At 41.9% G+C, this 27643-nt stretch overlaps 2 protein-coding genes across 6 annotated transcripts in view; one reads left to right on the forward strand and one right to left on the reverse strand.

Annotated features, from left to right (window-relative positions):
• The window catches only part of HCFC2 (host cell factor C2), a 48913-nt gene extending 45436 nt beyond the window's left edge, over nucleotides 1–3477 (forward strand). For 2 of the 3 annotated variants that reach the window (XM_042947563.1, XM_042947564.1), the window contains one exon: nucleotides 920–2737. In XM_042947563.1, the coding sequence (XP_042803497.1) occupies nucleotides 920–1011 (92 nt within the window). In that variant the 3' untranslated portion in view covers nucleotides 1012–2737. Of the gene's footprint in view, nucleotides 1–919; nucleotides 2738–3402 lie in introns of those variants that run through there. The other variant, XR_006205066.1, reaches the window with a different exon arrangement.
• Nucleotides 2727–22917, reverse strand: NFYB (nuclear transcription factor Y subunit beta). 3 transcript variants are annotated; one of them, XM_042947566.1, is made up of 8 exons: nucleotides 22779–22917; nucleotides 20114–20199; nucleotides 13458–13551; nucleotides 11938–12068; nucleotides 8719–8916; nucleotides 7384–7465; nucleotides 5935–6014; nucleotides 2727–4537 (listed from the first exon to the last, which is right to left on the reverse strand). In XM_042947566.1, the coding sequence occupies exons 3-8, from the start codon at nucleotides 13549–13551 to the stop codon at nucleotides 4505–4507; spliced, it is 618 nt and encodes a 205-aa protein (XP_042803500.1). In that variant the 5' UTR covers nucleotides 20114–20199; nucleotides 22779–22917; the 3' UTR covers nucleotides 2727–4504. The 3 variants fall into 3 exon arrangements, with proteins under 3 accessions (XP_042803500.1, XP_042803501.1, XP_042803502.1); XM_042947567.1 differs by lacking the exon at nucleotides 22779–22917 and adding an exon at nucleotides 21955–22098; XM_042947568.1 differs by lacking the exon at nucleotides 22779–22917 and adding an exon at nucleotides 21802–21946.
• Between the last annotated feature and the right edge of the window lie 4726 nt (nucleotides 22918–27643).

Genomic DNA, 27643 nt, shown 5'->3' on the forward strand with positions numbered 1-27643 from the left:
CTCTCCTTCACACTGTCCTGCAGGGTAATACTCCTGTGGTATGGGTACTGCTACTTGCAAGGTTGGGAATGTACACAAAGAACCCATTTTTTTAAAGTTCTACTTTTCCTCCAAAGTGAGGAATGACTCTGCCATTTTCTTAAATGGCTGTTAGCTCAAATATTTCTTTCTGTTCTTTGATTAGAGATTGCTTTGGTCTGAGATAAGGATTTGGTCTTGGTCTCTTGCAGACCAGAATATTGGGCATTATGTATGCGAGAATAGGCCCCCTTGGCATACCTGCCCTGGCTGTAAGGCACCATCCGTTATGACTTGTCTTTGCCTAGTGATGTGTTTTGTTTTTTAATTTTTAAAATATTTTTTAAAATTTATTTTTGAGAGAGAGAGAGACAGTACCATTAGGGGAGGGGAAGAGAGGGAGACACAGTATCAAAGCAGGCTCCAGGCTCTGAGCTGTCAGCAGAGCCCGACACAGGGCTCAAACTCGTGAACCAGGAGATCATCATGACTTGGGCCAAAGTCGGACACTTAAATGACTGAGCCACCCAGGTGCCCCGCAATGTGTTTTCAAGCAAGTACCTGGTGCTTAAAGTTTTGAAGTATCTTTCATTCAGATATACTCTGAAATTGAGCCCTGGAAAATAGGTGCCAAAGACTTACTGTTTGCTCTTAGAGGACACTCAAGGAAGACCTAAATTATACCTGCCAAGAGCCAATAGTGTGCACTCTGCCCTGTCACAATACTGTCATCTTCTGTATTGTTGTGAAAGATGGAGGAGTTACCTGTCCACTTGTCATTTCCACCCCTGATGGCCATTAGGTTTCTACAGAGCCAGCACGTAGTTTACTGCCGTCATTTGGCACGCTTGCTGGCATGAACCTTGGCCAAGGAGTTTTTACAATACGTTGCTTTGCACAGGTATCCATCTACCGTGCTGTGCCAAAGGAAACGGACTCTGGAGCCGGTCAGGGAAAGCTGGAACTGTGTTGTTAGGCAAGCCTACATCTTGAAAGGTGATAGCCAGCAGCCAGAGAAACGGACCCATCCCAATGTCATCTGTGGCCCATGACTTGAAGAGATTCTGCCTTCTGGTTTTAAAATCCTTAAAATCAGGTATAAAAAGCAGCATTGTCTTAAAAGAAACGTCTAAGGGGCTGTAGCAGCCAACATATAGGCTGTGTACAAACCTACTCGGTTTGGGGTGGTGACACTTTCTCTATGTGGTAATACGAAGGTTTAACAAGTTTTAAAGGCTTTCCTAATGGAGTTTAAGCTAAAATCTGAAGGGTGAGACTTAGCCAGGCACAGGAAGAGAAAGAATGTTCTAGGCAGAGGGAAGCATATGTGTTTAAGGCCATGGTGGGGAGGGCAGAAGATACAAAGCACTTGGCACAAGGAGCCAAGAAATCAGGATTGGAGCCTAACAAGCAAGAGGAAGCTAAACCTGTAGTGAGCAAAGGAGTACATCCAGCTCTAAAAGAAACCATAAATTAAAACTGAGTATTAGTTGGGATTGTTCTATTTTTTACTCATGAGCACACTAAGACTTAATATGAGTTTAGGGTCAATATACCTAAACATAAATTGTCTAATTCAGGGAAACCAAACATACATATTTAAGATAGCCTAGCTTTTGGTATAGAGCTTACCCAGTATCATGTGAGTGATTCAGAATGTATTTTATCATATAAAGCAACAAATATGGTCTTGTTTTGGACTACTGATAAAATGACTTACGCTAAAGAGAAAATACGTATTTTTTAAAAATCTTGTACTCAAGGTTTTATTCTTGGCGTATGTTAGAAATGATTTTTTTTCATTTGTCATGCTTAATTGATACTGTTGCAGAAATCCTTTTAGTTGGGCCCTCATAACTAGGTTCAGCCGGAATCATTAAAGGTAACTGGCATTCCTTCATCCCACTAAGGCAATCTAGAAAACAGGCAATAAGGCATGTTTTGGAAGAAAAAAAAAAAATACTGCATGGATATTACACTGTAGGAGGAAAAGAAACACAAATAGCTTACATCATCATACTCAAGTATATGACATTGGGAAGGTAACATGCAAAATTCTCTCTGGACTAAAGCATCTGTGTTAGAATGAGGTAGTGAGGGGGAAGACCGAGGTTACGAACGTCCTTCCACCTATGACTTAGTCACTGAAGCCCATCTCTCTCTTAAATACTCATAAAATCAGTATCTCCAGAGTTGTAAAGAAAACACTTTTAGGTTAATGTACAAGCTTATTTGGTTAAGAAGTTCTAGGGGAAGAAAATGTGACATGCAATTAAATGCAACCCAGGCCAAGGAAGAAGCCGACACTGCCTCTCCCGTGCATGGAAGGAGATTGCGTACCTGACCCCAGCAGGGTGCCAGTGTCCTTTCAGAGAATGAAGGCCACGTAACCCAGACTTGACCTGATTTTACCTCAAGTTTCAGTACTACCAACCAATTACTAACTTTAGACATTTGTTGTGGTTTGTACTGATACAAGTCTTAAAGTTGTCATCTTTAAACTGATTTTAGAGGAAGAGTCTGATAATCAAAGACCAAGGGCCTTTATCAGTTATATAGTGATATGCTGCCTGGATCAAGTAGAAACTATTTCATAAATACATTAATAGAGAAGTATCAAAGGCCTTCAATTTTTATGTATCTGTTTAACCTAGCAATACTACTTCCAAGAATTTATTTCAAGAAAACAGTCATCGATGTACACAAGATTCAGTGAAGTGTTGTTTATAACTGTGAAAAGATGCATATAGTCAAAATGTCCAATAGAGGATTAAATAAATTACGGTTCAGCCATACAACAGAATAATAAATGAATAAAAATAAAAGACCATGTAATGACCCGGGAAAGATGTTTACAATATATTGTTAAGTGAAAAAAGCAGGTTACAAAACAGTATGCAAGTATGAGCCCATTTTTATAAAAATATACATATTTAGCAAAGTAAAAGGACTAATGATATTTACCAAAATATTAACATTGGTTATTTCAGCATAGTAGGATGATAGTTGATTTTGCTTAATGCCCCTCCTTTTTTTGCCTATTTGAATTTTCTGTAATGAGGATTATCTTTTAAATGGGAGGGTAGTGAGGGAGTTCTTAACCTCAGATTAGTCCAGATGTGCCCCCAAAGGCGCCTTCTGGCAAAGTAAATATTTCTGTTCAGCCTGTATCTGTGAAATTGCTTTTATCTTATAAATTTGAGTGTCCTTCCAAGATGACATTCAAACTGCCTTTTAGGCAAACTGTACAATAGCAATTGTTGATATTAAACAAAACAAAACAGTTCAATTACCAACAGAAAGGAGGAAATACAAATCCTCACTTTAAAAAAGGAACAACTCGAGCACATACTACTAAATTATACAAAGTCAAACTGTCTTAAGTTTATTGCAGAGATCGAGACGGTGGCGCACTCGGAGCTGGGGCTTCTGTTTCACAGCGTCCGTCCGTCCGTCCGCCATCCGTCCGCAGCACTCACTCTTCTTCACTGCATTCACTCACCCATGCGGAAAAAGGTCTGTGGACACGTGAGGATGTCGAACGCTTCCTGGTTCCCAGAGTGTAACAGGAAACTTGACGTTTCAATTAAAAAGGTAAAATGAGGACATTTACCATCAGACTATAAAATTCCTCTTCTGGAAGAGGATACTCTAGTATTTGAAGAGATGCTTTGGAAAAATCATATAAAAATGAAAGGGGCACCATTTCAAGAGCACTAGGACTACATTAAACTTAAATGAATCCCAACATTCATAATAATGTAGCTCAAAAACAAATCTAGTCCTAACAAAAGCTCCAATAAACTAAAACTATCTTAACAGGCACAATGAACAGTGTAAACACTGTTAAAGGGCACCAAGTTTAATAGGGCAGACAATATTTGCTTCTGCATTCACACTTAATTTTTCAATTACATTTTGTAAAAAATGGTGCTGCTTAAGCTATGAATGTTTTACAAAAAATTAATTTTAATAAATATGGCAAATGCTAAAAATCTAGCTAGGTTACCATGCAAGATATTATATAACCAAGACAAACTCAAATTTATAATAAAGGCAACTTGCATTCAAAATGAACTCTACCCTTATATTTTATTAAAAGGGCAAACATCATGAATTAACCCAGCTGCTTACTTGAATTACAAAAGTAACATGATTCAATATGAAAATAAGAAACTGTCTACAAATCTCTGACAGTAATAAATTGCAATATACAATGCATACAGGAGTCATACAGAGCGACAAACTCTCATACAAAACAAAAATATTTTAATACCTTTAAAATCCAAATTTTTCTTTAAAATCATTCATGAAAAAGATTCTCAAGTCAGAATTAACACCTCAATTAGTCAAGCATCAGGAAGCTACATTACAGCTATTTAATATACAAAGAGACATCTTTCCCCAGTCATTTCCTTCTAATGTCTCTGGTTCCGGAATCGTACAGACTCGCTTCTCTCCACTCCCATTCCACCATTTCTTCAGATCATGAAAACTGAATTTGCTGAACACCAGAAATCTAAGATTAGAAAATTTAAATTGAGCAGGATTTTAAAAATAATTTTCAAATAACATGTTATAAGCATTTAAAGAATAAAAATAGGAGAGGCGCCTGGGTGGCTCAGTCGGTTAAGTGTCCGACTTCAGCTCAGGTCATGATCTCGCGTCTGTGAGTTCAAGCTCCGTATCGGGCTCTGTGCTGACAGCTCAGAGCCTGGAGCCTGTTTCAGATTCTCTGTCTCCCTCTCTCTCTGACCCTCCCCCATTCATGCTCTCTCTCTCTCTGTCTCAAAAATAAAAATAAATAGGGGCGCCTGGGTGGCGCAGTCGGTTAAGCGTCCGACTTCAGCCAGGTCACGATCTCACGGTCCGTGAGTTCGAGCCCCGCGTCAGGCTCTGGGCTGATGGCTCAGAGCCTGGAGCCTGTTTCCGATTCTGTGTCTCCCTCTCTCTCTGTCCCTCCCCCGTTCATGCTCTGTCTCTCTCTGTCCCAAAAATAAATAAACGTTGAAAAAAAAAAAATTAAAAAAAAAAAATAAATAAAATAAAAATAAATAAACGTTAAAAAAATTAAAAAAAAAAAAAAGAATAAAAATCGGCAATGAAAAAGAAATCTACTTCCCACTCTCAAATCATTCTCTCTACCCAAGGGAGCTACTTTAATAATTTCTTAATGCATCTCTCTAGAAATCTATGCAGATACGAATATGTGTGTACATATTTAATTAGTAAGAGAATACACAATTATATATTTTGAGAAAGCAATTTTTTAACAACTTTCTTTATCAGGTCCTTAATAATAACAACACAATTGATCCTTGAATAACACAAGGGTTAGGTGAGCCAACCTCTGCACAGTTGAAAATCTTCATGTAACTTCTGACCGCCCCCAAAATTTAATAGCCTGTCGACCAGAGCCTTACTGATAACATAAAATCAATTAACACATACTTTATGTTACATGTATTATATGCTATAGTCTTACAACAAAATCAGAGAAAAGCAAATGTTATTAGGAAAATTATAAGGAAAACACATTTATAGTACTGTAAAAAAAATCCGCATATAAGTGGACTGGTGTAGGGGTGCCTGGGTGGCTCAGTTGGTTAAATGTCCGACTCTTGATTTTGGCTCAGGTCATGATCTCACAGTTCATGAGTTCGAGCCCTGTGTTGGCCTCTGTGCTGACAGTGCAGAACCTGCTTGAGATTCTCTCCCCCCTGCTTATATGCTGTCTCTATCTCTATCTCAAAAAATAAATAAACATAATAAATAATTAAGCGGACCAGTGCAGTTCAAACCCGTGTTGTTGAAGGGTCAACTGTAATGTGCTGAAATTGACTACCTGCGATAAAAATCAATGGGTACAATCAATTTTTTACAATAATTTAAAATACAAAGAAGGTTGTATTTTACCTGTTGGTATGACGTTGTATAAACCATAACATTCTGTTGTTGACCATCTGCAGTTATTAAGCCAGCTGGTAACTGGTTAGCTGGAAGATAAAGTTAAAGCAGGAAAAGAATTACATCTACTCTCTCGATCTGAACCTTAGGTCATGCCATTAATGTCTCATTACAATTCTGCCACTAATCAATGTCATCTTGGACAAAATCATAAACCCCCACATTTAGCATTTTAGGAAAAAAAAACTCCCTAAAAAGTACATTTTTCCTATTGCAGTTTTCAATTTTCTGAATTTTCATTTCTCCAAAATGTACTTGAGCTGGGGCGCCTGGGTGGCTCAGTCGGTTAAGTATCCGACTCTTGATTTTGGCTCCGGTCATGATCTTGCAGTTTGTGAGTTTGAGCCCTGCGTTGGGCTCTGGACTGGCAGTGTGGAACCTGCTGGGGATTCTTTCTCCCTTTCTTTCTGCCCCTCCCTACTCTCTCAAAATAAATAAACTAAAAATAAAGTAAAATTAAATGCACTTGAGCTAACTGCCCATGTGTACAAATCTGCAGAGAGACTGGATGGAGTTTCTAATTCATTAAGTAGATCTACACCATAGGCCTGGCTGGGAGCCACACTTCCATAACTAAGCAGTATATATTTTACGTATGAGAAAAAGAAAATATATGCCTATAAATTTTATATGAGACACAGAGTCACCATAGACCTCTTATTTCACCCGTATGACAATATTCAGGGTTTTTTCTCCAGATTTTTTATTTTTTTTAATTTTCTTTTTCTAATGCTCATTTATTTTTGAGAGAGAAAGAAAGACAGGGCGTTAAGTGGGGGAGGGGCAGAGAGGGAGGGAGACACAGAATCTGAAGGAGGCTCCAGGCTCTGAGCTGTCAGCACAGAGCCAGACGCAGGGATTGAACTCAAGGAACGCAAGATCACGATCTTAGCCGAAATCTTGGATGCTTAACCGACTAAGCCACCCAGGTGCCCCCACAAATTTTTTATTTTAAAGTAATGTGTACACCCAACATGGGGCTCAAACTCACAACCCCAAGATTAAGAGATGCACGGTCCACTGATTAACCCAGCCAGGTGCCCCTATTCAAATTTTTTTCAAAAAACCCATCAGTTCAAATTTATTTAAATCACAGATTTTATATTACAAACTACAATTCTCAATATTCCTATCTCATGTGAAATCTTAAAGCAAAAACTAGGGGCTACTGAAATCAGAACTATGGGTGAAAGGTTATAATGTCGGCAGAATTTCAATCTCTATACTCATCCCTCACTGACTTCAAATATAAGGGCATGAACTAAAGAAGTGCTGTGTCAGAATCCTCAGGGCTGATGGTCCAAAAGTACCCCCACGTTTAGTATTAGTCACTGCTAACAAACTACGTGACTTATAAGAACACATTCAGTTGCATAAACGTATCATAACACTGCTTACTAAATGCCTCCTCTGTAAGTTCTTCACTTAATCCATCTGTAGTTGTGACTGCTCCACCAATTCCTTTCTCTCCTTTCATAGCCTGGGGAAGGACAAATCAAAAAAGTAATCACTGGCATTCAAAAGACACTGTTTTCTAGATGAGAATGCTTGTTTCCTAAAATTAGGAGTTTCTATTATTACAAACACTGCACAGAGTATTAACACTTCTGGTTAATTACATACAAAGAGGCCCTTCAAAATGCTAACTTTTTATATAAGCAGTAATCATCACAAGGCAGCGTTAGTAATGACCTAGAAAATCTAAAATATTTACAGATAAAAATAAAATCATTCTAATTCCACACTGCATCAAAAGGAAAATAGAAGTCTATTTACAGATGAAGTAGTCTGTTGAAAAGCACTATAAATATTCAGCCCATAAATCTACTATAAATGATCCAAGTTATCATTTAACTATATACATATAAAGCTCTCAGCCAACTGGACAGTACAGCACTATAATAGCAAATTTAAAGTTTCAAATTCCTAAATCAAGATTATAGTTTGTACCATAGAGCTCTAAGTTTCCATCCACTTCTAAGGTTCTATGATGCAGAAGATTTGGAAAAGTACTGTGAAGAATTTAACACATTCTCTTCCTACTTTAATCACTCGATGCTAAGTCACTAATTTAATGGGGTTCTAACATTAAAGCTATTAAGGAAGTATTTTGAAAGCAATGTGAATCTGACACCCAAGTGGTAGTGTGGAAATAAATACGCTGATCTCAATTTATTTCCACAAAATTCGTACCATGGGCAAAGATAAACCCAGTAAGAAATGCGGAAGAATTTAACCAATAAAAAAGGATAGTTATAATTCCGTTTTTCTCATCTGCAAGACCTCAAGCTTTGAGATGCTCCCTCTTTTAAATTAATCATAATAACAGCGTGTTACCATTGAGTGCTCACGATCAGCCAAGCTAAGTGCTGTACGTAGACTATTTGACTTAGTTCTCTCAGTAACTCTGTGAGGTAGGTGCTATTACTCGTGTCACTTTACAGACCAGGAAACCAAGGCCTAACCTACTGAAATAATCTGCCCAGGGTCCCAGAGGTTACAGGTGGTGGAGCTTGGAACCAGCCTCCGGGTGGCTGGAATCCAGAGTCCGTGCTCTTAATCATTACATAACTATGATGTCATTAGTAATAAAGGGAAAAAGAAAGGACTTACTATTTAAATACAGTAATAGAAGTGACCATATACTTCTTCTGATGAATGATACATTTAAAAAGTTAAAGCAAATCGTATATCTTAGTTTCTTAAAAGCATAATGGAAGACAGTTTATTTACCTCTCTGAATTTCTGAAGGTATAATTTTAGAGGTTCTACGTAACTGTCGAAGCCTAAGGTAGACATGGCAAAGAGAATATCTTCTCCGTTGATTGTCTTCCGTTTCTCCTGATGGCATCTTTCACTTGCTTCAGATGTTATAAAGCTGATGAACTCACTTACACATTCCTGAACACATTCTTTGGCATCTTTTGCAATCTGAAGAGAAAAATCACAGGTAAATCTGCAGGGAATGTAACCACCCCCTTCCTAACAACCTGCAGAAATAAAAGGGTATTCAGAAGACTATAAATTTCAGTTTATGGCTGTTAACATTTAATCTCTGAAATATATGCTAATAACGTTGACAAATTGTGTGCTATCAAAATTCCAACCTTTGGAATGAGAACAAAAACTCGAATACAAGTGAGAGAAGCCTTGACAACTATTCACAGGAAACAGATACAATTTAGGCATAGAAGCAACCACTGGCTGTCCTTACCATCCCATAAAGGCGAACACTTACTAAGCAGGTGCCCCAAGAAAATCAGTCTCCTGTGTATATAGTGTACTGCGGGGCTACACTTAGGGGTCGCTTCTCTGCCCTAGCATTTCTGCAAATAAGGACACTGGAAAATTTTAAAAAGACAAAACACTGAATTCACGTAAGGCTTACAATAGTGACATCTGGCGACATTTTTACTACTGAAGATCCAGAGTGTCAGGTACAGGCTTTGAGTTTATTAAAAAGCCCACCAAAAAGAGGCACACTGGCTACCTCATTATAAAAGCGAGAATTCTTTTAAGGGTGTGGGGTTTCAAAGTAAAGCTAATGAATTAAATTGTACAATTCCAAGTCACTTCTAACAGGAGTAACAAAAATCCTTGCTGAAACATACTGTTTTCTTTCTCCATGCCTATTTTATATCCCAGAGAAAAGCAAACAAGAGCTGCATAAATGCAGTCAGGCAAGATACTATAATGCAAGCTGTATACATAACTTTAGGTTTTCTAGTAGCTAGGTTTAAAAACACAGGTGAGGGGCGCCTGAGTGGGTCAGTCAGTTAAATGTCCGACTTTGGCTCATGTCGTGATCTCGCAGTTCGTGGGTTCGAGCCCCACGTGGGGCTCTGTGCTGCCAGCTCAGAGCCTGGAGCCCGCTTCAGATTCTGTGTTTCCCTCTCTCTGTCCCTTCCCCACTTGTGCTCTGTGTCTCTCTCTCTCAAAAGTATATATATATATATTAAAAAAAATTTTTTAAATACAAATAACACAGGTGAAATGAATTTTGAGATTTTATTTAACCTAACAAATCCAAGTTATTATCTAACATTTAAACACAGCATCCATTTTAAAATGGGAGAGATTTTCATTCTTCTTTTCATATGAAACCTTCACTATGTGAAGTATGTTTTACATTTACAGCACATCTTAATTCAGACCAGCCACATTTCAAGTGCTCAATAACCGTACGTGGCCGGTGGCTGAGGCATGCAGCCTTAACCTATTTCAACAACAATCAGCAGCTCTGATTTATTTCCCCTTAAAACATAAGGAGGACCTCTCACATGGGAACTTCTAGGCTTAGCAATGCATATTTTTAAGTTTATTTATTTGAGAAAGAGCGTGCGAGCAGGGGAAGGGTAGAGAGAGAGGGAGAGAGAGAATCCCAAGTGGGCTCCATGCTGTCAGCACACAGCCCAAGGCAGGGCTCAAACTCACAAACCATGAGATCATGACCGGAGTCACATGCTCAACCGAATGAGCCACCCAGGGACCCCCTTAGTGATGTATTTTAATAATCTATTTATTTGTGATCTTTATTACTTTCACAAGTACTTTATAAGCTGCAGTGAGAAAGTTTATTGCATTATATATAATATAAAAAGTGTGGATTTTAATTCAGACCAAGTGATGAGTAGAGTGACAATGACAGTCTATATGATTGTTTGTCTCAAGACAGAACTACTTAAAACAGAATCCTGCCTGTTAACTTCAAAAGTGTGTTAGTATTTACGATTGTACAAAAATAGCTGCTTCCAAATATAAGGATTTTTCTGTATCAGTCCAAAATGACCCAATTTGGGGGCACCTGGCTGGCTTAGTTGGTGGAGCATGCGACTCTTGATCTTGAGGTTGTTGAGTTTGAGCTGGGTGTAGAGATTCCTTAAAAATAAAATCTTAAAAAAAAAAAAAAGACCCAATTTTGCTGCAACATTATAGAAGTTACAACTCCATCTGCCCAAACCTGATATTTTATTTCATTTTTTTGTTTTTTTTTTAATATATGAAATTTATTGTCAAATTGGTTTCCATACAACACCCCCAGTGCTCATCCCAAAAGATACCCTCTTCAATGCCCATCACCTACCCTCCTCTCCCTCCCACCCCCCCATCAACCCTCAGTTTGTTCTGTTTTTAAGAGTCTCTTATGCTTTGGCTCTCTCCCACTCTAACTTCTTTTTTTTTTTTTTTCCTTCCCCTCCCCCATGGGTTTCTGTTAAGTTTCTCAGGATCCACATAAGAGTGAAACCATATGGTATCTGTCTTTCTCTGTATGGCTTATTTCACTTAGCATCACACTCTCCAGTTCCATCCATGTTGCTACAAAGGGCCATATTTCATTCTTTCTCATTGCCACGTAGTACTCCATTGTGTATATAAACCACAATTTCTTTATCCATTCATCAGTTGATGGACATTTAGGCTTTTTCCACAATTTGGCTATTGTTGAAGAGTGCTGCTATAAACATTGGGGTACAAGTGCCCCTATGCCTCAGCACTCCTGTATCTCTTGGGTAAATTCCCAGCAGTGCTACTGCTGGGTCATAGGGTAGGTCTATTTTTAATTTTTTGAGGAACCTCCACACTGTTTTCCAGAGCGGCTGCACCAGTTTGCATTCCCACCAACAGTGCAAGAGGGTTCCCGTTTCTCCACATCCTCTCAGCATCTATAGTCTCCTGATTTGTTCATTTTGGCAAACCTGATATTTTAAAAAGATTCTTAATTCTACTTTATCTGCTTCAGGTGGGGGAGGGGGAAGCACCGGGGGCCGCGGGAACTGAAAATGGAATACTGTCCAGTAACTAAGGGTGTAGAACTGAAAGAGAGAAAGAGAGACTAAAGGACTGAAAACAATAGCTGACTATATACAGAAACTGTATATACATATTCATGCAGTTTACATTCCCCTTTCCCCTGGAAAAAGCAAGCCGGGTAAAATGTCTCCCCTGCATTACCTTTCCCGTTTGAGGTATGGCGTTTTTCATTATCCTTGCTACGTTTGCAATTGGAAGATATATATCTTGTTCTCTGAAACTTTCTTTTGAACCATTTGTGTCTTCATGATCATTCATGCTGTCCTCCGTATCTAAAGAAATAAAAAGAACTCAGGTTTAACGTTTCTCACAACCTTTACTTCGTCGTAGAGAAGACTACCTGAAACAATCTAAGTTCAGAACATCCTGGTTCATTTCTTAGGCATTTTTAGGGAGGAGGGTAGCAGTTCTTTTCACGGTTTTCTCATAGCCATAACCAAACCCACTCCTTAATTTCCAACCCACTGCCTCAAACACTTTTGTCCTCAGATCTGCCTACTAAAAACCTCACCTATCCATTCTCCAAAAAGCTCAGAAACATCTCCACAGCACCTTCAGAAGTGATCTCTCCTTTCACAAAAATATCACAGGATTGCTCTGTGTTTTTTCTGACACATTTTAGAATTCTTTTTATTTCTCATCCTCCCTATTAGATGTTTGCTACCAGAGGCCAGGGATCAGCTTTGTGTACTTCCTAGAACTTGGTATAGCATCTTCCATAGAAGGGGTACTCAGAAATACTTATTACATAACTTAGCTGGAAAACTTACAGACTATGACTGAGGGTTCCTTTCATATTGCTAGATTAGGAGGTTATTTATATGTTTACCCAAGGCCAAGTTTATACAGAATGGAAAAGTGGCCTTGAATATTACTGACCCAATTAGGTTGATACTAAGTTTTTGAACAAAGCTATTGCACCGATCCAGCGATCTTACAAAAAGCGAATTCTCAAATTGTATAGATTTAGATATAACTGAAGGTTTCACAATACCAGTAATATCCTTTTATGACTAAATACAGTATCTTGTAAGTAAACTTCCCACTATTTATGTGTATTAAAAAAGAAAGGCACTTAAGCTGATTCAAGTTACATTTTTATGTGTGTCTGTCTTAGGATGAGGTCACTTCTCACCCACCCCCAACTGCCTTCTAAAAAAATATATCTTAGTGTTTTTTAATCTTACACATCAGAATGCCACAAAGTAAATTACTTCTCACAGGCCGACATGACACTGCCATCCTAATAGCTGACACAGATCAAACTTAATACTTAATGAAAAACAAAAATAAGTCTGTTCGTAAGTACTAGAAATATAATAGCTAGGAACTCACCCTCTAAAGAATTTTTTACTGTATCAACTGAAAAAGAATGTGCCATACTCAGTACTTAAGTAGGACATCAGTAACAAATTTTTAAAGAAACGGTACCAGTTTTTAAAAGGCATACTTTATTTATAGAATTCTTTTCTAGAACTCATCATTCTTTTGAAGACTATTTCTAATAAAAAAAGCATGATACATCTTCTTAGACCATCACTGACCTTTGACACAAGATTGCTAACTTTCCCGTAAAGACCCAAGTAACCTACAACGTGACGGTAATATGATTTCCACTAAGTTACTTCTGCCAGTCAGTGTTTTACTCGTAGCTTTCCTACCATCGTGGGGCTGTATCACATAGTGGCTTCCCCCGATGTAGTCCGCAGAGATGCCCAGCTGAGAAGCGTCTGTTGTAGCACTGTCGCCATCCATCTACGAGGAGAAAAAGGTTTGCAATACCCTTCAGTAAAACTTGTATTAAAAAAGCATACTAGATTCAATCCTCATAAGCTGTCACAGGGTGGGTCAATTAGTTTTCAAGTCCTTAAGCTTACTAAAAGAAAACATTTATATTTCTTGATTTGGAAACCTTTGGATAATTTCCCAATGATTCAAAATTCCCCTATCCACCCTCCATAACTGATAAGCACGAGACCAACGGAGAAACAAAACGAGGAAATGAATCTAAAACACACAGCTCTTTCTTTTCAATTCCGTAAGCCTCACGTATAGTGCAGACAACCCCGACTTAGAACCTAGCTTATCCCTGGAATGAAAAGCAAAGCCAAAACCAGCTCAGCAGTCACCTACAAGCACCCGTGTCCATCACTTTCCACTCTCCTGCTACAGTAAAGCCTGTTATCCCTACGCAAACCCTCTTGCGCCTGCTGCAAACTGTCTCTGCTGTCTCACAGAAGTTCAAGGGACAATGTCTTGATTCAAACTGTCGTCTGGTATAGGAAGCATATGGATTCCTTGCACACATCTGTACCCATGCAACCCGAAGGCACACCCCTTTTTTTTAACTTTATTTTTTATTTTTTAAAATTTACATCCAAATTAGTTAGTATACAGTGAAGCAATAATTTCAGTAGATTCCTTAATGCCCCTTCCCCATTTAGCCCATCCCCCCTCCCACAACCCCTCCAGCAACCCTCAGTTTGTTCTCCATGTTTATAAGCACACCCATGTTTTGATGAGGCTGTCATCTCTAAATCTAGTCAACAGTTTCTCCCGCCCTCAAACTTTAGATCCTTTAAGGACAAAGAAAAGGAGGGGTCAGGGAGATTGGACATCTACATATAACCATAGACCAGAATGAGAATTAAAGTGACTTTATTTTAAAAGAAGCCTGCTTAATTAAGTTTGCTCAAAGCTAAAAGAATTCTAAGAGGGAAAATCTAGAGAAAACTGAACCCTAACCCTGAACTGTCTCCATTCCATGTCACCAACATAGCAAATCCTAGAAGTCTTTCTGCTTTGCAAATAATACTATTCAAAGCAGGAAGGGACTGGCTATTTGTGGGTAGAAAAATTTTAAACGCATTACCTGAATAAAAAGTGTAGCAAAAATTAAATACAATCTCTACATGCTTTCAGACCAATCCAAAAGAGACACTTGATCCTAAAGGATTCTCAAGGCCTAGGACTTAATGTTTTGACTGCACTATTTAAGCCCTTGTGTTAACATGTCTTTTCCATCTCTGTTAGATTTTCATCTAGTAGTAAAATAACCAAGCTAGTTTCCACGTCTTCAAAAACATGGCATTTCTTTGATGCATCTGTTGACTGTGGTATCTAATTTAATTGTAGATAAAGATACATTTCCATAATTTATATAATTTTCTAAGGGGCTAGAAAATAGAATTCACCTGCCTTTAGTAATTTGTGCAAGTACCTATTATTAGGTATCAAGGGTCCCTGTTTATTGATGACACTTCTAAGTGTCTTCTAAGAAGTGGTAAACAACAGGCAGTGAGCTCTGATTTGGACTCTTCTACTGATCCTGAAAACAGCATCCCTACCCATTAAATGTATTTCTATATAAAATGGAAATAATACCACCTTTCCCATCTTAAACAGCTAACATGTGAAACATTACCCCAAAATAAAATGCTATCTTAATTCTAAAATGCTAACAAGATACTAAGAGAGTGATCCTTAATAGATATGGTGATGGATTTATTAGCCATAAAGACAGCTCAATGAGGATATCTGTGAATTGACTAGTTTTTTCCAGTGCCCTAAGGGAGATTAAGGGAGATCAAGGTTACGGAGAAAGAACCAAAGTGGCTGTTTCAGAATCTACAACTGGAAAAAAAATCTTTGCGGGGTGGAATATGAGAGATTAATTAATTTATAAACACACATTTTTTAATATTAAAAAATATTAAAGGCATAAAGTTTAAATCACATTATCTTCTCATGCACTGGATTAGCAGCAAGATTATCATTTGGATTCACAGCATTAGCCACTGAACGGCAGTCTTCCAAGAAATACTTCTGAAAGTATTTCAGACTTGTCAGAATGAAATAAAGGGAACTTGCTACGGGGCTATGTCTGGCGCGTGGCTCAGGGTGTTCTCAGGAGGTGGCGGGTCCCATCCACCCTGAGGGCACTGGCTTAGCTGTGTCTTTGGGTCTGCAGGTCTTAGCTTTTCTGTCATTTCACCACACCTCTGTCTTCCTCTCCTCTATCTTTCTACCATGAAAATCCTACCCCATACTTTAATCCCAACGTTCCCCCATCCTCCTGAAATCTTTCTGATAAGACCCCATTTCGAAGCCTAAAATTAGTGTCCCCTTCTTTGAATCCCCAAGGCAACTTAGTACCTTGTATTCAACAAATTAGCCTCATCTTTGATGCTTATGCTAGCCACTCATATATATGAGGGGGAAAGGAGGCAGGGAAACTTGCTAGATACATCCCAAAGGCTTTTTCAAGGTCTGAACTTCCTTTAAAAATATACAAAATAGCCTGTAGATTTTAAGCAAGCCAGTTAACAAATATTTACCAAGCAAGCACGTGGTATTTATCAGGTCCGTGCTATGTGCTGGTGACGTAGCAGTCAACAACACAGACAAGATCTCTGTCCTCATCTTGCAGAGAAGACAAATATTACGTAAACTAGTAGCAGGGGGAAGGGCTGGGGAATGCAGTCTATTAATACTTCCAAGGCCCAGGCTCTGGAATCCTATCACCTGGTTTGAATTCCTTCCTACTTACTTGCCATGAGATCTTGAGCACGTGGGATGAGACAGGACTCACCATGGAAGGACTTAGCATAGTATAATAGCAGTACTCAGTAAATGTTATATATAGCTATTAAATAATGACAATTAACTAACTGCTAATGCCAAATGCTAAGGAAAACAAAGGTGTTGTGTTACATGCTTTGAGAGCTTACTGCAAAAGGGACCGCACCAGTCTGGGGAGTCAAGGAAGCAGTCATAGGAAATGAAATTTCAACGGAGACTGAAAGACAGAAATCAGTTAGGCAAAGAAAAATGGGAGAAGAATGTTCCAGGCAAAGCAAACACAAAATATAGTACTGGTGAACTGGAATGAACTAAGTAGAGGCTAGAGCAAGCAGTGCCTCGTGAGTCAGAGCGAATCAAAGGGGAGTTTTAGCGGAATTGTGCAAATCAGATTTCTTTTTCGCGGTATCACTCTGGCTATAGTCCGGTGTAGAAATGGACAGAGGGGAGCAAGAATGGAGGCAGAAGACCAGTAAGGACCATGAGGCTGCGGTCAGCGCATGACTTCAGGCGAGACGATGAACATTCCCCGTGTCTGGTCCTAGACAACAGCCCTGGGGAACAAGGGGAGCAGAGGAAAAGAGCCTTGTAGGAGGTCAAATCGACAGTCCTGGTGACGGACCGAAAACGAACCGGACGAAGGCCCGAGAGGACGCTGCTGGAATGGCTGCAGCTGGGGAGACAGACAGTGGGAAGGGCGGGGAATAGAAGCGCTGAGCCACGAGAGGAGCGGAGCTGCGGCTGGTGACCACGAATGTGCACTGGCACCAGGATGTCCAGTCGTGGCACATCTGTACCTGGTGTAAAAACAGAGAAGCTGAAGTGTTGGGCTTTATCCGGACAACGAAGAGGGAAGAGCATGTAGGAGAGTGACAACACATGGGTAAAATGACAAATCATTAGATCCAGAAGAACTAATAAATATAGACAAAGAGTAGTTCAGTCTCATCAAATTAAGTTTTTCTTAATGTTTATTGATTTGAGAGAGAGTGCGTGCACACAGGTGGGGGAGGGGCAAAGAAAGAGGGACAGAGAGAATCCCAAGCAGGCTCCGTGCCGTCGGCGGGCTCTATCCCAAGAAGTGTGAGATCACGACTTGAGCCACCGAGGCGCCCCTCCCGTCAAATTAATTTTATTGACTATTCTAATTACTTAGTTGAACTGATACTGTTTTCTAGAATATTACGTGAAATAGCTGGCTAGTACATGTTCATTCTGTAATTTTGTGATACAGCAGTATTTAAATTGTATTAATAATTTGCACAAATGCAGGAAACAGTTCCCTCCTTAGTATGTTTAACATTTATTGAACAGTTTCTAAATATCTCATGCAGTCAGTGTTCACAACCCCACGAAACAGATGAGGAAATTGAGGTCAGGGAAGGCTAATGACTTGCCCAAAGGCGGCACAGTAAATGGGAGTTAAATCCAGAGTCTCAGATGCCAAGTACTTTACAGTACTTGTTCCTGCTAGTTTTTCCCATAGCCCATCAGCCTAAATCTTGACTTTACCCTCTCTCAATTCTAGATCTACTGACCTCATGTATTAAAGACATTTAAAGCTGCGTCTCGAGCCAGGACAGTATCTGTGAGGTGTAAGCCATGCACCTGGTTTTGGGTTTGTGATCAGGACAGACCTGATCTCTCAGGATAGACCACCGGGTTTTGTGTCTTTACTTACCATCCTCTTTGTGCTTCAACTTGCCCATTTTTTAAATGGAGTTGCTATGAGAAGTGAATTTATTATGTAAGAAATACTTAGCGAAGTGCAGGATACGTACTAAGAACTCAACAAATGTAACCTAGTGTTATTTTTGTCCCTTCAGATACAGCTCTCACCCTTCTTTCTAGGCATGTTTTCTCTCTCACACAACCACTGTCACCTGTCCTCTGGACCAATGCCTTTTTATCTCTCTGAGGAGAAGAAATGACAAAAAGATTCCTCCCCTCTAACGGATCTTCAGTCCTCCTTGACCAGCTTCTTCACTCTTTCTTAAACATGCTTAGTCTCCCCCACTGAACACACACAAGTACGCACAGACTCGTAAACCGTAATTCTGCTCCACACCCTTGTCTAGCTATCATTCTCCCCCTGATGGTCCTCATGCACCTTTCCATTCCTAAACCCCCGGACATGTGCTTCTCCACCCCACCATGACACCGAAACTGCTCTTAAAGCTGCCAATAATCGGGGGCGCCTGGGTGGCTCGGTGGGTTAAGTGTCCAACTCGCAATTTCAGCTCAGGTCAGTGCAGAGCCTGCTTGGGATTCTCTCTCCCTCTCTCTCTGCCCCTCCCCCACTCCCTCTCTCTAAAAATAAACAAACTTAAAAAACAAAAGTTGCCAATAGTCTTGCCTTCATCCTACCTGCCTGTTGTTAGTAGTGCTGCCCACTGTGGACCACACACTCACACATGGAATTCTCTTCTCCCTTGATTTCAAAAGCAATGTTCTTTCCTGGTTTGTTCCTCCCCACCTCCCAATTGTTAGTTTCATCCCAGGTTATGTTTTCTCTCTCTTCCCTCACTCTCTTAAGGAAAACTCGTTAAATATCACTTCTGTGCTTAGAAATCCTAAATCTCCCACCATATCCTGCCTGCCGCTCCAGCAGGCCGTGCCTGTAGAACGTGTCTGATAGCCCATCACTGCCAACTTAAGGTTTTGGAAAAGGAAACTCACCCTCCCCGTGTCCTGCAACGAGACAATGGACAAGAACTCCTTGATCTCCTTTTCACAACTTCAATCCCACACTCCAGGCTAATTATACCCGTGCCATCTTACGTTCTTCAGTCTCCTGTAAGTTCCACCTGAACTGTTACCTCTTTTAATAAGTTTTGTGGATGTGCCCAGCCATTTTCTGTTGCCACTGGATTACGACCCACCGTACCTGGGTACATACTGTTTTAAGACCGATCTCTATATATATAAGAAACACCGTTTCTATAGCTCTTGAACCTATAATGGTTTTAAAAGTCTTCAGCATCAAATCCAAACCTAGGTTTTCATGGCTTTACACGAGCGGATCCCCCATTTAACCTAACTAAACTTGTTTCCAACTCTATCTTCAGGGCTGATAAAAATCTTAGTGCTAGAATGTGCCTTATTTAAGGATCACCAGGTACAGCTCTTTTATTTTAGGAGTGAGGCATGAGTCACGGCTCAAGGAAGTTGTGACGTGCCTGACATCACAGATGTAGTATCTCTCACTAGATTATCCTAGGATTTTCCCACTTGGACCATGCAGATCTACTCCCCGTCCCCTAAACAGAAGTTACTAATCCCTGCTTTCAGGCTTTTGCTTTTGGTGATAGGCACCTATCCAAACTCCACTCAGCCTTCAAGGCTATGTCCCTGACATTCCCAGCTACCCAGACTGACCCCACCTGTGCTACCTGTGTCTCTTCACCTGTGCTACCCTTAAAACCAGCGTCTTCCCTTCCCTGCATAATGTCCTCTAAGCATTCAGTTCCATTAAAGCCCTTCCAGCAAAACAGCCTCTTAAGAGCTGGGACAAGCTTTTTATCTTGTAGCCTCCACAGCACTTAGGGGCCCACAGGAAACAATACATGCAAGTCACTAAAAAGAAGGAAGCAACAGGAATGAGTAGGTACTGCCTGTCTAGACTTGAAAGGCATTCATTCTACCTTGGACCTCCAATATACATCCGTTATAATTCTGTTCCCAGCTAATTACTGTTCAAATCTAATTAACAACCAAAATGGTAAAACGTACTTACTGTTATGAAATACTGTCAGAACCGTGTTGCCAGTGGTATTCAGGAACACCTGTCTAAAAGGTGTCTAACCTTCGCCCAATTTCAACCTAGAAGATAAACATCCATTAGTAGTAACGACGTATAGCCTACAGGCTTCCTTCCTAGTAAAAATTTAAAAGGCATGTATAATTTCGTCTACTATTCTTATTCAATAGAGTGCAAAAAAGCAGGCACCCAATAAAGGTTTCTTAAATTGGCAGATATATTTTGGAGACTTTGCAAAAAAGTTAATTCTATGGCAGGAGGAATTGCTTTTCTAACATAACCCTGAATTTAGTCATGTTCATCATAAATATTCATCACAACACCCAGATTATATGCCAGAGACCAAAATTTACACATCTAAATTATTCAAAATATTAACACTCAAGACACAAATGCCCCAACTTAATTTCTTGGTGATGATCTTAATATTTTACAGTGAAATTTAGGAGTCCAAAAACTCAAAAGGGGAGAAAAATATCTCAGAATACAATGCTTTTAAATTAAACACCTCAGATTATACTGAAAGAAGAAACATGCTGCCCAGAAAGCATACATGGAACACGATCAATTAAGACCTTTATTTATCATTTTAAAGCACCACCATTTTGGACTAAAATTGCATCTGAATAGCACTTCATTTTCACTGCAAAGCATAAATAGCTGAATAAATTGGTATCAATTACAATGTTACAACCTCCATTTCTCATTTGTTCTTTTCCTTTTTTCAAGTGAAGCAATTAAGTTGGGGGGAGGGGCAAAACAAAAACATTTCCTTTCAGTATTAATTTTAAAGGAAGAGAAAATAATGATATGCATTCAAGCACGAAATCTAGTCAACAGAAGAAAAAATTGTAGCCACTGAATTGAATTCTTTAGATGTCAGTCCAGGCAGCAAAGGCAGGATGACATTGTCTATTCTGCTATAATCTTAAAAGCAATGTCTAATTTCTTCTTAAATATTGTCCTCTTTCTAACCCCCAAAACTGCCCGGAGAGTCCTTCCTTGTAGCTAGAAGCGTGTTTTTTTTTTTAAGGGTGTCTTTGAGAAAGAAAATCCCCTGAACACTTAAAATAATAGAGCTATATATATTTATGTGTTTTGCTTGGGGTGGGGGGGGGATGCGGGGGACACACCTCATCACACTCACCCAAATAGTTGACTCCGTATGTATTTAGATTCAATACATTAAAGATAAACACTGTCACCTCATATGGTATATATTTTCCTAAAGGCAGGTTATGATATATGTGAAAGCTCAAGGGAATGCATACATCTGTTTAATGTTTGAAGAAATGCAAATTTGTATCCAAGAAAAGCAGCAGACCCTTCCTCCACCCTCCATTCTTTGGCATCAACAACCAGAGTTTTGCATCAATAGAATCCTTAAATTAAGCTACAGGAGCAGTGCGGGGAAGGAATAATTGCCTTTTAAGGCATTCTAGTTAAACTTTCAATACTTTACAAATAAAACCCCTATTTATTAGTGCCACTTATATCGATCAGTTTATCTTATCACTTTATTTTGCCGATTACTTTCCATACTAAGAAAGCCCAAACCACCCCAGTGATTCGGGGCACGAACCGTGGCACCGTGGGAGTCCATGCGGGTTAGTAGGATGCTAATCTTTTTAAAGGTCGTATGCTAGCTAACCTTGTTTAATTACCTTGTTACAGTACTTTGGGCAAGATTACGACTTGTGGGTGCTCTCTAATTCTTTGTTCTCGAAGACTACTACTGCTCCTCAGGCCCGGCAGATCCTCCCCGCCTCCCACCGAAGATTAAAACCTTAGTCCAATCCGAAAGGCTTCCTTCCCACCTTCGGGGCAAGTCCAGGGACCGCAAGCCGCCAGATGGCTGCATTCTTTACGTGTAAGCCAGACTGCGGGGAAACCAAATCCACTCCTTCCTCCCGGGGACCTCGCTTCCTCCCCACGAAGGTGCGCGGGCTGGCCCCGGCCCCACCGCCCGGCCCGGCCGACTGTCAGTCCCGCCGGTGCGGGGCGGCCGCCCCTGGCGCGCATCCCCCGACTCGCCCGCCCAGGGCCCGGGCCCGGGCCCGCGCCCAACGCCTGCCGCCCGCCCGCCGCGCCCGGGGCGCCGGGGCAGACAAAGCGGCCCGGCCCCGCCATGCCCCCGAGGGCCAGCCGGCGGGCGGGAGGGGGACGCCCCCGGGGACTCCGCGCGGCAGCCCGGCCAAGGGCGCAGGGTCGGGACCGGGGTCCGGGCCAATGCCCCCCCGCCCGGCTCCCCGCACAAAATGGAGCCGGCCGGGGCGCCGCCGAGAGGGGGCCGGACGGTGCCCCGACGCCCCCTCCTCGGCCTCGGGCCCGGAGCTCGGCGGCGGCGAGCAGGAGGCGGCCTGGCCCGCGTCCCGCCGCTCCTCGGCCCGGCGCACAAAGAGCCGCGCCGCGGCCCCGCGCCCGCTCCCCGGCCGGGCCCGCAGCGGGAGCGGCCTCGCAGGCGCCGGCCCGGCCCCAGCCCCGGCCCCGGCCCGGGCGGGAGGGCGGGCGGGAGGGAGGCGAGTGGCCCCGGCCGCGGCGGCGTTGGCGGCGGGGACGGCGCCGGGAGGAGACGGACATTTCATTCGAGCTAAAGTGGAGTCGGTTTAGGAGCGATCATTGGCCGAAGCGAGACACAAACCTCCAATGCAGCCCTGGTTGGCTCCCGTCTCCAATCGGCTGTTTGGTTGGACAGAAAATGGCTGCGAAGGAACCAGTCCCAGCGCGGAGCTCCGCTTCCAGGACTCGGCCTCCCCTCCCTCCGCCGCGGGCCGCTTCCCTCGGCGCGGCACCCTCCCTCCGCGCCTCCCGCGCGCCCGCCCGCCGCGGCCCCGCCCCGGCCCCGCCCCGGCCCCGCCCCCGGCCGCGGCCCCGCCCCGGCCCTCCTCCGCCGGGTGTGCAGAGCGGCCGCAGCAGCGGGAGCCTGCAGAGCAGGCTGCGGGCCGAGGCGGGCGGCTTCCCGCAGAGGCTGCGCTGCCCTGGCCGGCGGCCTCCGAGCTCCGCGGGGCTTGCCGGGGCCGAGACCCGGGCACCCTCTTGAGGTCTCTGCGGGCTTTCTTCCCACGGTGTTTTCCCGGGCCTCTGCGAAGCGTGATATCCCAGGCTTCCCCCCCCCCTTTTCAGTCCCCTCCCTCCCCCACATCAAAGTGTCTCACCCGCCTGAGGGCAGCGTGCCTGCGCCTCGATTTTTTAAGAAGGGGAAACCAAGGGCAGAAACAGACCTCCAGGGCGACACTCGATCTACCAGGTGGATTTGAGCAACAGCTACCTCCTGGAATGCCTTCAGCACCTCGTGTTTTCCTTGTGTGCCTGTAAACGTTGCCAAATGCACAAAGGCTTCCCCTCGGTCAACTTGAGCTCGGGGGTTCGTTGTTCAGATTTCATCTAAAGATACAACCCTCTCTTTCGGGTTTAACAGGTTGGTCAGTCTAGCCAGCCTTAACCCTGAATCTAAAATGTTGCATTTCCTGTCGCTCCCACCCCCATCCCCCGCACTCCCAATAGCTGCTACCTGACAAGTAGCTTTTCCCAGCGGATGATTATTTGGGCCGCAAGAATCCACGGCCTGTTCTCGCTTCTGCAGCCCAAGCTCCCCCGCTGTCTTTCCCTGACTGCAGTCTGGGTCGGACTTCCCTCGGCTGTGACCATCACAGATGGGCTGTGAGCCAGACACCGCTCACTGCAAAGGGCGGCAGGATTTCTGCAACGGGAGCCGGGAATCGCGTTCCCTTTACTTCCACTAAACAAGTGGCCTGGTGCCACATTAAACTTTCCAGCTTTAATCATTTAAAAATATATAGGCATGTTTTATTTATAGAGCTCCTACTGTTTCCCCGCATATTTTAACATTTCAAGAGCAAATAAGGAAGCGAAGACAAGTGAAAGCCTCCAAGTTATTCCAAGAGGAGTAAGTAGCAATGCCATTGGGGAATCAAACAAGTTGATTTGAATTCCATGTCCACCTCGTCCTGGCTTGTGACCCTAGCCAGATTTCTGTATCTCTCCGCGAGAGTTTCCTCATCTCTGTAATGGGAGTAATACTAGCTACTTCTTAGGATTGTTTGGAAGTAAATAAAATGCACAAAGAAAACCCTAAAAAAAAAAAAAAAAAAAAAAAAAAAAAAAAAAAAAAATCGGTCCATTATCTTAAGATCTCTATATGATAAGAGTTTCCATCTCTATCAAACTTTTTAAGTGTTATTTGCTAAAAAGTAGTAAAATTGGCCTGCATTGTACTCCTCCCTTTCCCTATGATTTCCCCTACAAGTGGAGTTTTCAGAGTGAAATGATGTGCTCAAAGACAGGAAATACAAAAAAGGAAGTAGTAGGATTGAGAGAAGCATGACTAATCCACACACTGGATGATGAACCAAAAGTTGCAAGGTGACTGCTTTCGCTGAGTTAACATGCTGTTATTTCAGTACCGTCCATCTAACTGACATGTTTAATTAAGATTCAACAAAAGGGTTATTCAGCTCCCTCTGTTTACCAGGAGCTAGGCTGGAAGCCCGGGGCTGCAAAGGTGGGTAAAGCCCGCTCCTTACCCTGAGGAGCTAACTCCAAAAGACCGAGGACCTGTGCCACACCCCTCTGCTGTTGGATCCCAGGTCATGCTATCTGGACAACCTGAGTTCTCTGTGCCTTTTATATCTGCATTCAGGAAGCCCCCCCAGTAAACATTAACTGTTTTTCATGATCACATGGTGAAAGACGTGTATCAGAGTTTAGTCATGGAAAAGACAGTATCTAGACTAATTTAGATTTTCCTTTTTTCTTTTCTTTCTTTCTTTCTTTCTTTTTTTTTTTTTTTTTTTTTGACAGTTCAGATGTTTTATTGCTTCTAGAGTAATCTAGACTTTTCACCAAAGGTCAGAGGACAGGTGATTGTCTCTTTTACTAGTCCACACACCAGAGCTGCCCCTTAACTTATACCATTATTTATAGGAGTCATAAATCGGCAAACAAAGCACAATGAAGACTTCCCGGTTGGATTCTACTTTATTACTTTAATGAGGCCTCATAGAACTTCCATGATGACACTGTCTAGTACAGAACGGTCTCTGTTTCCAACTTCCTGATTCTATTCTCGCCCTCTCTTCTCAATCCATTCTGTGCACTCAGTGCCTGGAAGGATCTGGCTTCTGCTTTTCTCTCCCCCTCTCCCCAAATGCTGCCTCTTCCCCTACCCCTTTCCACCTTCTAAACACACTGGTCTTGGCTCTGACACACACACACACACACACACACACACACACACACACACACACACGGCTCCTGCCTTCAAGGTCTTAACTGGCTCCTTTTCATCTTTGAAATCTTACCTCCTCAAAGAGTCTTTCCCTCACCCCTCCTAAACTAGCTCCCCACCCTGGGTTACTCAATAAGGGCATCTGGTCGGATCACTCATGTGATGGTAAACATTTTTTCACTCCCATATACTTAGCCGAATTGGATTGTCTTACTTATTTGTTGTCTGTAAGTAAATATATCCCAAATGGGGGCCCTTCTCATTACCCCCACTACTAGCCCCATGGCTCAAGCCACATCTCGTTTCACCAGGATGGTGGCAGCAACCTGACCTTCTGACTTGTCTCCCTGCTTCCACCCTTGCCTACACAGCAGCCAGAGTGAGCCTTGGAAAATGTAAATTAGATCCTGTCACCCTTCTGCTCAGAAATCCTCCACTATCTCTCCCTTTCCCTCAGAGTAAGAGACAGAGACTTTACAGTGGCCTTGCAAAGCGGAGGGTGACAAGTTTGTTCGTTCCAAGTTGAACAAAGGAAAAGACTAATTGTTCTTTGGTCGTAGTACAACCAACCAGAATCTCTTTTAAAATCAATCAGGGACAACCTCTCACTTGGCGGCGACAGCTCCTTGCTTTCAGAAAGTCAGCCAATCAGCGACAGCCACACTCCAGTAATCCTGCTTCCTTAGCTAAAGGTCAACTCATCCCCAAACGGTCCAGCTTCTAAAAGTGCGAATCTCTGAACCCACGCTTTCCAAAACACTATGGAAGGCCGCAGATTTCTTTGTTCACAGACTCTGCCTTACAGTGCACCTGTCCTTTGCTTAGCAAGAAATATAATCAGCACTTTTGATTTGTTTCTTTCAGAAATGAATGGTTGCCTCTTCCCTGGAAAAAGCCCTATGGTATCTATGATCTATCCCCTCACCGCTCTTCTGTTAACGTCTCCTTTTTCCTTTGCTCGCTCCGCTTTTTGTTGTCCTTATTTCTAATGGGAATGCTCCTGCCTCAGGCCCTTTGCACATTCTGTTCTACCTGCCTGGTACATTCTCTTCCCTCAGATATCCACATAGCTCACTCTCTCAGCTCCTTCCATTTCTCAATGAGGCTGACCCTGATCAACTTATCTAAAAGTTGTGATTCCAGCTCCTGATCCCCACTCTCCCTTCATTGCTTTATTTTTCAATCACAATTGTCACCTTCTAACAAACTGTAGAGTTTCCTTATTTATTTTGTTTATGGCTTATTGTCTGTATCTTCCCATTAGAATGTAAGCTCTATGAGGACAAAGATTTTTGCTCGTTTTGTTCACCAATGCATCCCGAGCATATAGTAGGTGCTCAATAAATATTTGTTGAATGAATAGATTGTTAATATTTCACCTTATTAGGATATGAACTCTTTGAGTGCAAAGACCCTGTGTTCACCACTGTATGCTCAGTGCCTGGAACAGTGCCCAGCACATAATGTTGCTCTATAGGTATGTGGTGGCATTGAATGCCTGAGCAGGCATTGGAGACAGCTATATTTTAACTGATAATACAAATGACCCTGAAATTACTAGAGCCTTATAGGTTATCTCTCTCCAGAGAAGCAGAGTTAATAAACACATTTAAAGTTCTTCAAGTTATTATGAAGTGTTAATCAAAATATTCAAAATGTATTCATCACGATTTCCCCATGGATTAGTGAGTTATTAATTAATTAATTAGTTAGCTAATTAACTCACTAATCCATGGGGAAACAGTGCAAATACCTTTGATTTACCTGAAAAAGCCACCGGATCGCTTCTTTCCAGGGCTGCTCAGGCTGTGGACGGGAGAAAAACCTGTCTGTAGTAGGAAAGGCCAGAAAACATACTTTTCTCATTTCGTTTGCTTTTTGCTTAAACTATTGGGTCTTCTCTGAATTGATGCCCCTGTCTGCAGTCTCTCTTTAATCTATTTAATATAATAACATGGCCAGATTAATCTTCCTGAAACCCAGTTCTTACCATGTAGCCTTTTACAAATCATGAAAATAGCTTCCGTGGCTTGCATGTGTGCAGTGTAGCAGGTACTTTGCTAAATTCTACATGTGTATTTTCTCATTTCAGCCACACAATGACGTCATGTTATTCTTATTCCTATTTAAAAGACTTGAAAACAGGCTAAGAGTTTAAGAAACCCGGAAATCACACAGCTAGAAGTTGGGGGAACCACATCTCTAACCTGCTCTGTTTTAGTCTTGCCCCACTGCAGGTTCATTCTGGCCCCAATCCG

This window comes from Panthera leo, chromosome B4 (assembly GCF_018350215.1).
Source record: "Panthera leo isolate Ple1 chromosome B4, P.leo_Ple1_pat1.1, whole genome shotgun sequence".
NCBI classification, from domain to species: domain Eukaryota; kingdom Metazoa; phylum Chordata; class Mammalia; order Carnivora; family Felidae; genus Panthera; species Panthera leo.

What these genes read in the sequence shown, in the direction of transcription:
- NFYB (XM_042947566.1), bottom strand. Translation starts at nt 13,551, where the DNA reads ATGGATGGCGACAGTGCTACAACAGACGCTTCTCAGCTGGGCATCTCT. An exon ending in CCATACCTCAAACGGGAAAG is followed by an intron (nt 8,917 to 11,937) that starts GTAATGCAGGGG and finishes TTTTCTCTTCAG; the next exon opens with ATTGCAAAAGATGCCAAAGA. An exon ending in ACCTTCAGAAATTCAGAGAG is followed by an intron (nt 7,466 to 8,718) that starts GTAAATAAACTG and finishes GTCCTTCCCCAG; the next exon opens with GCTATGAAAGGAGAGAAAGG.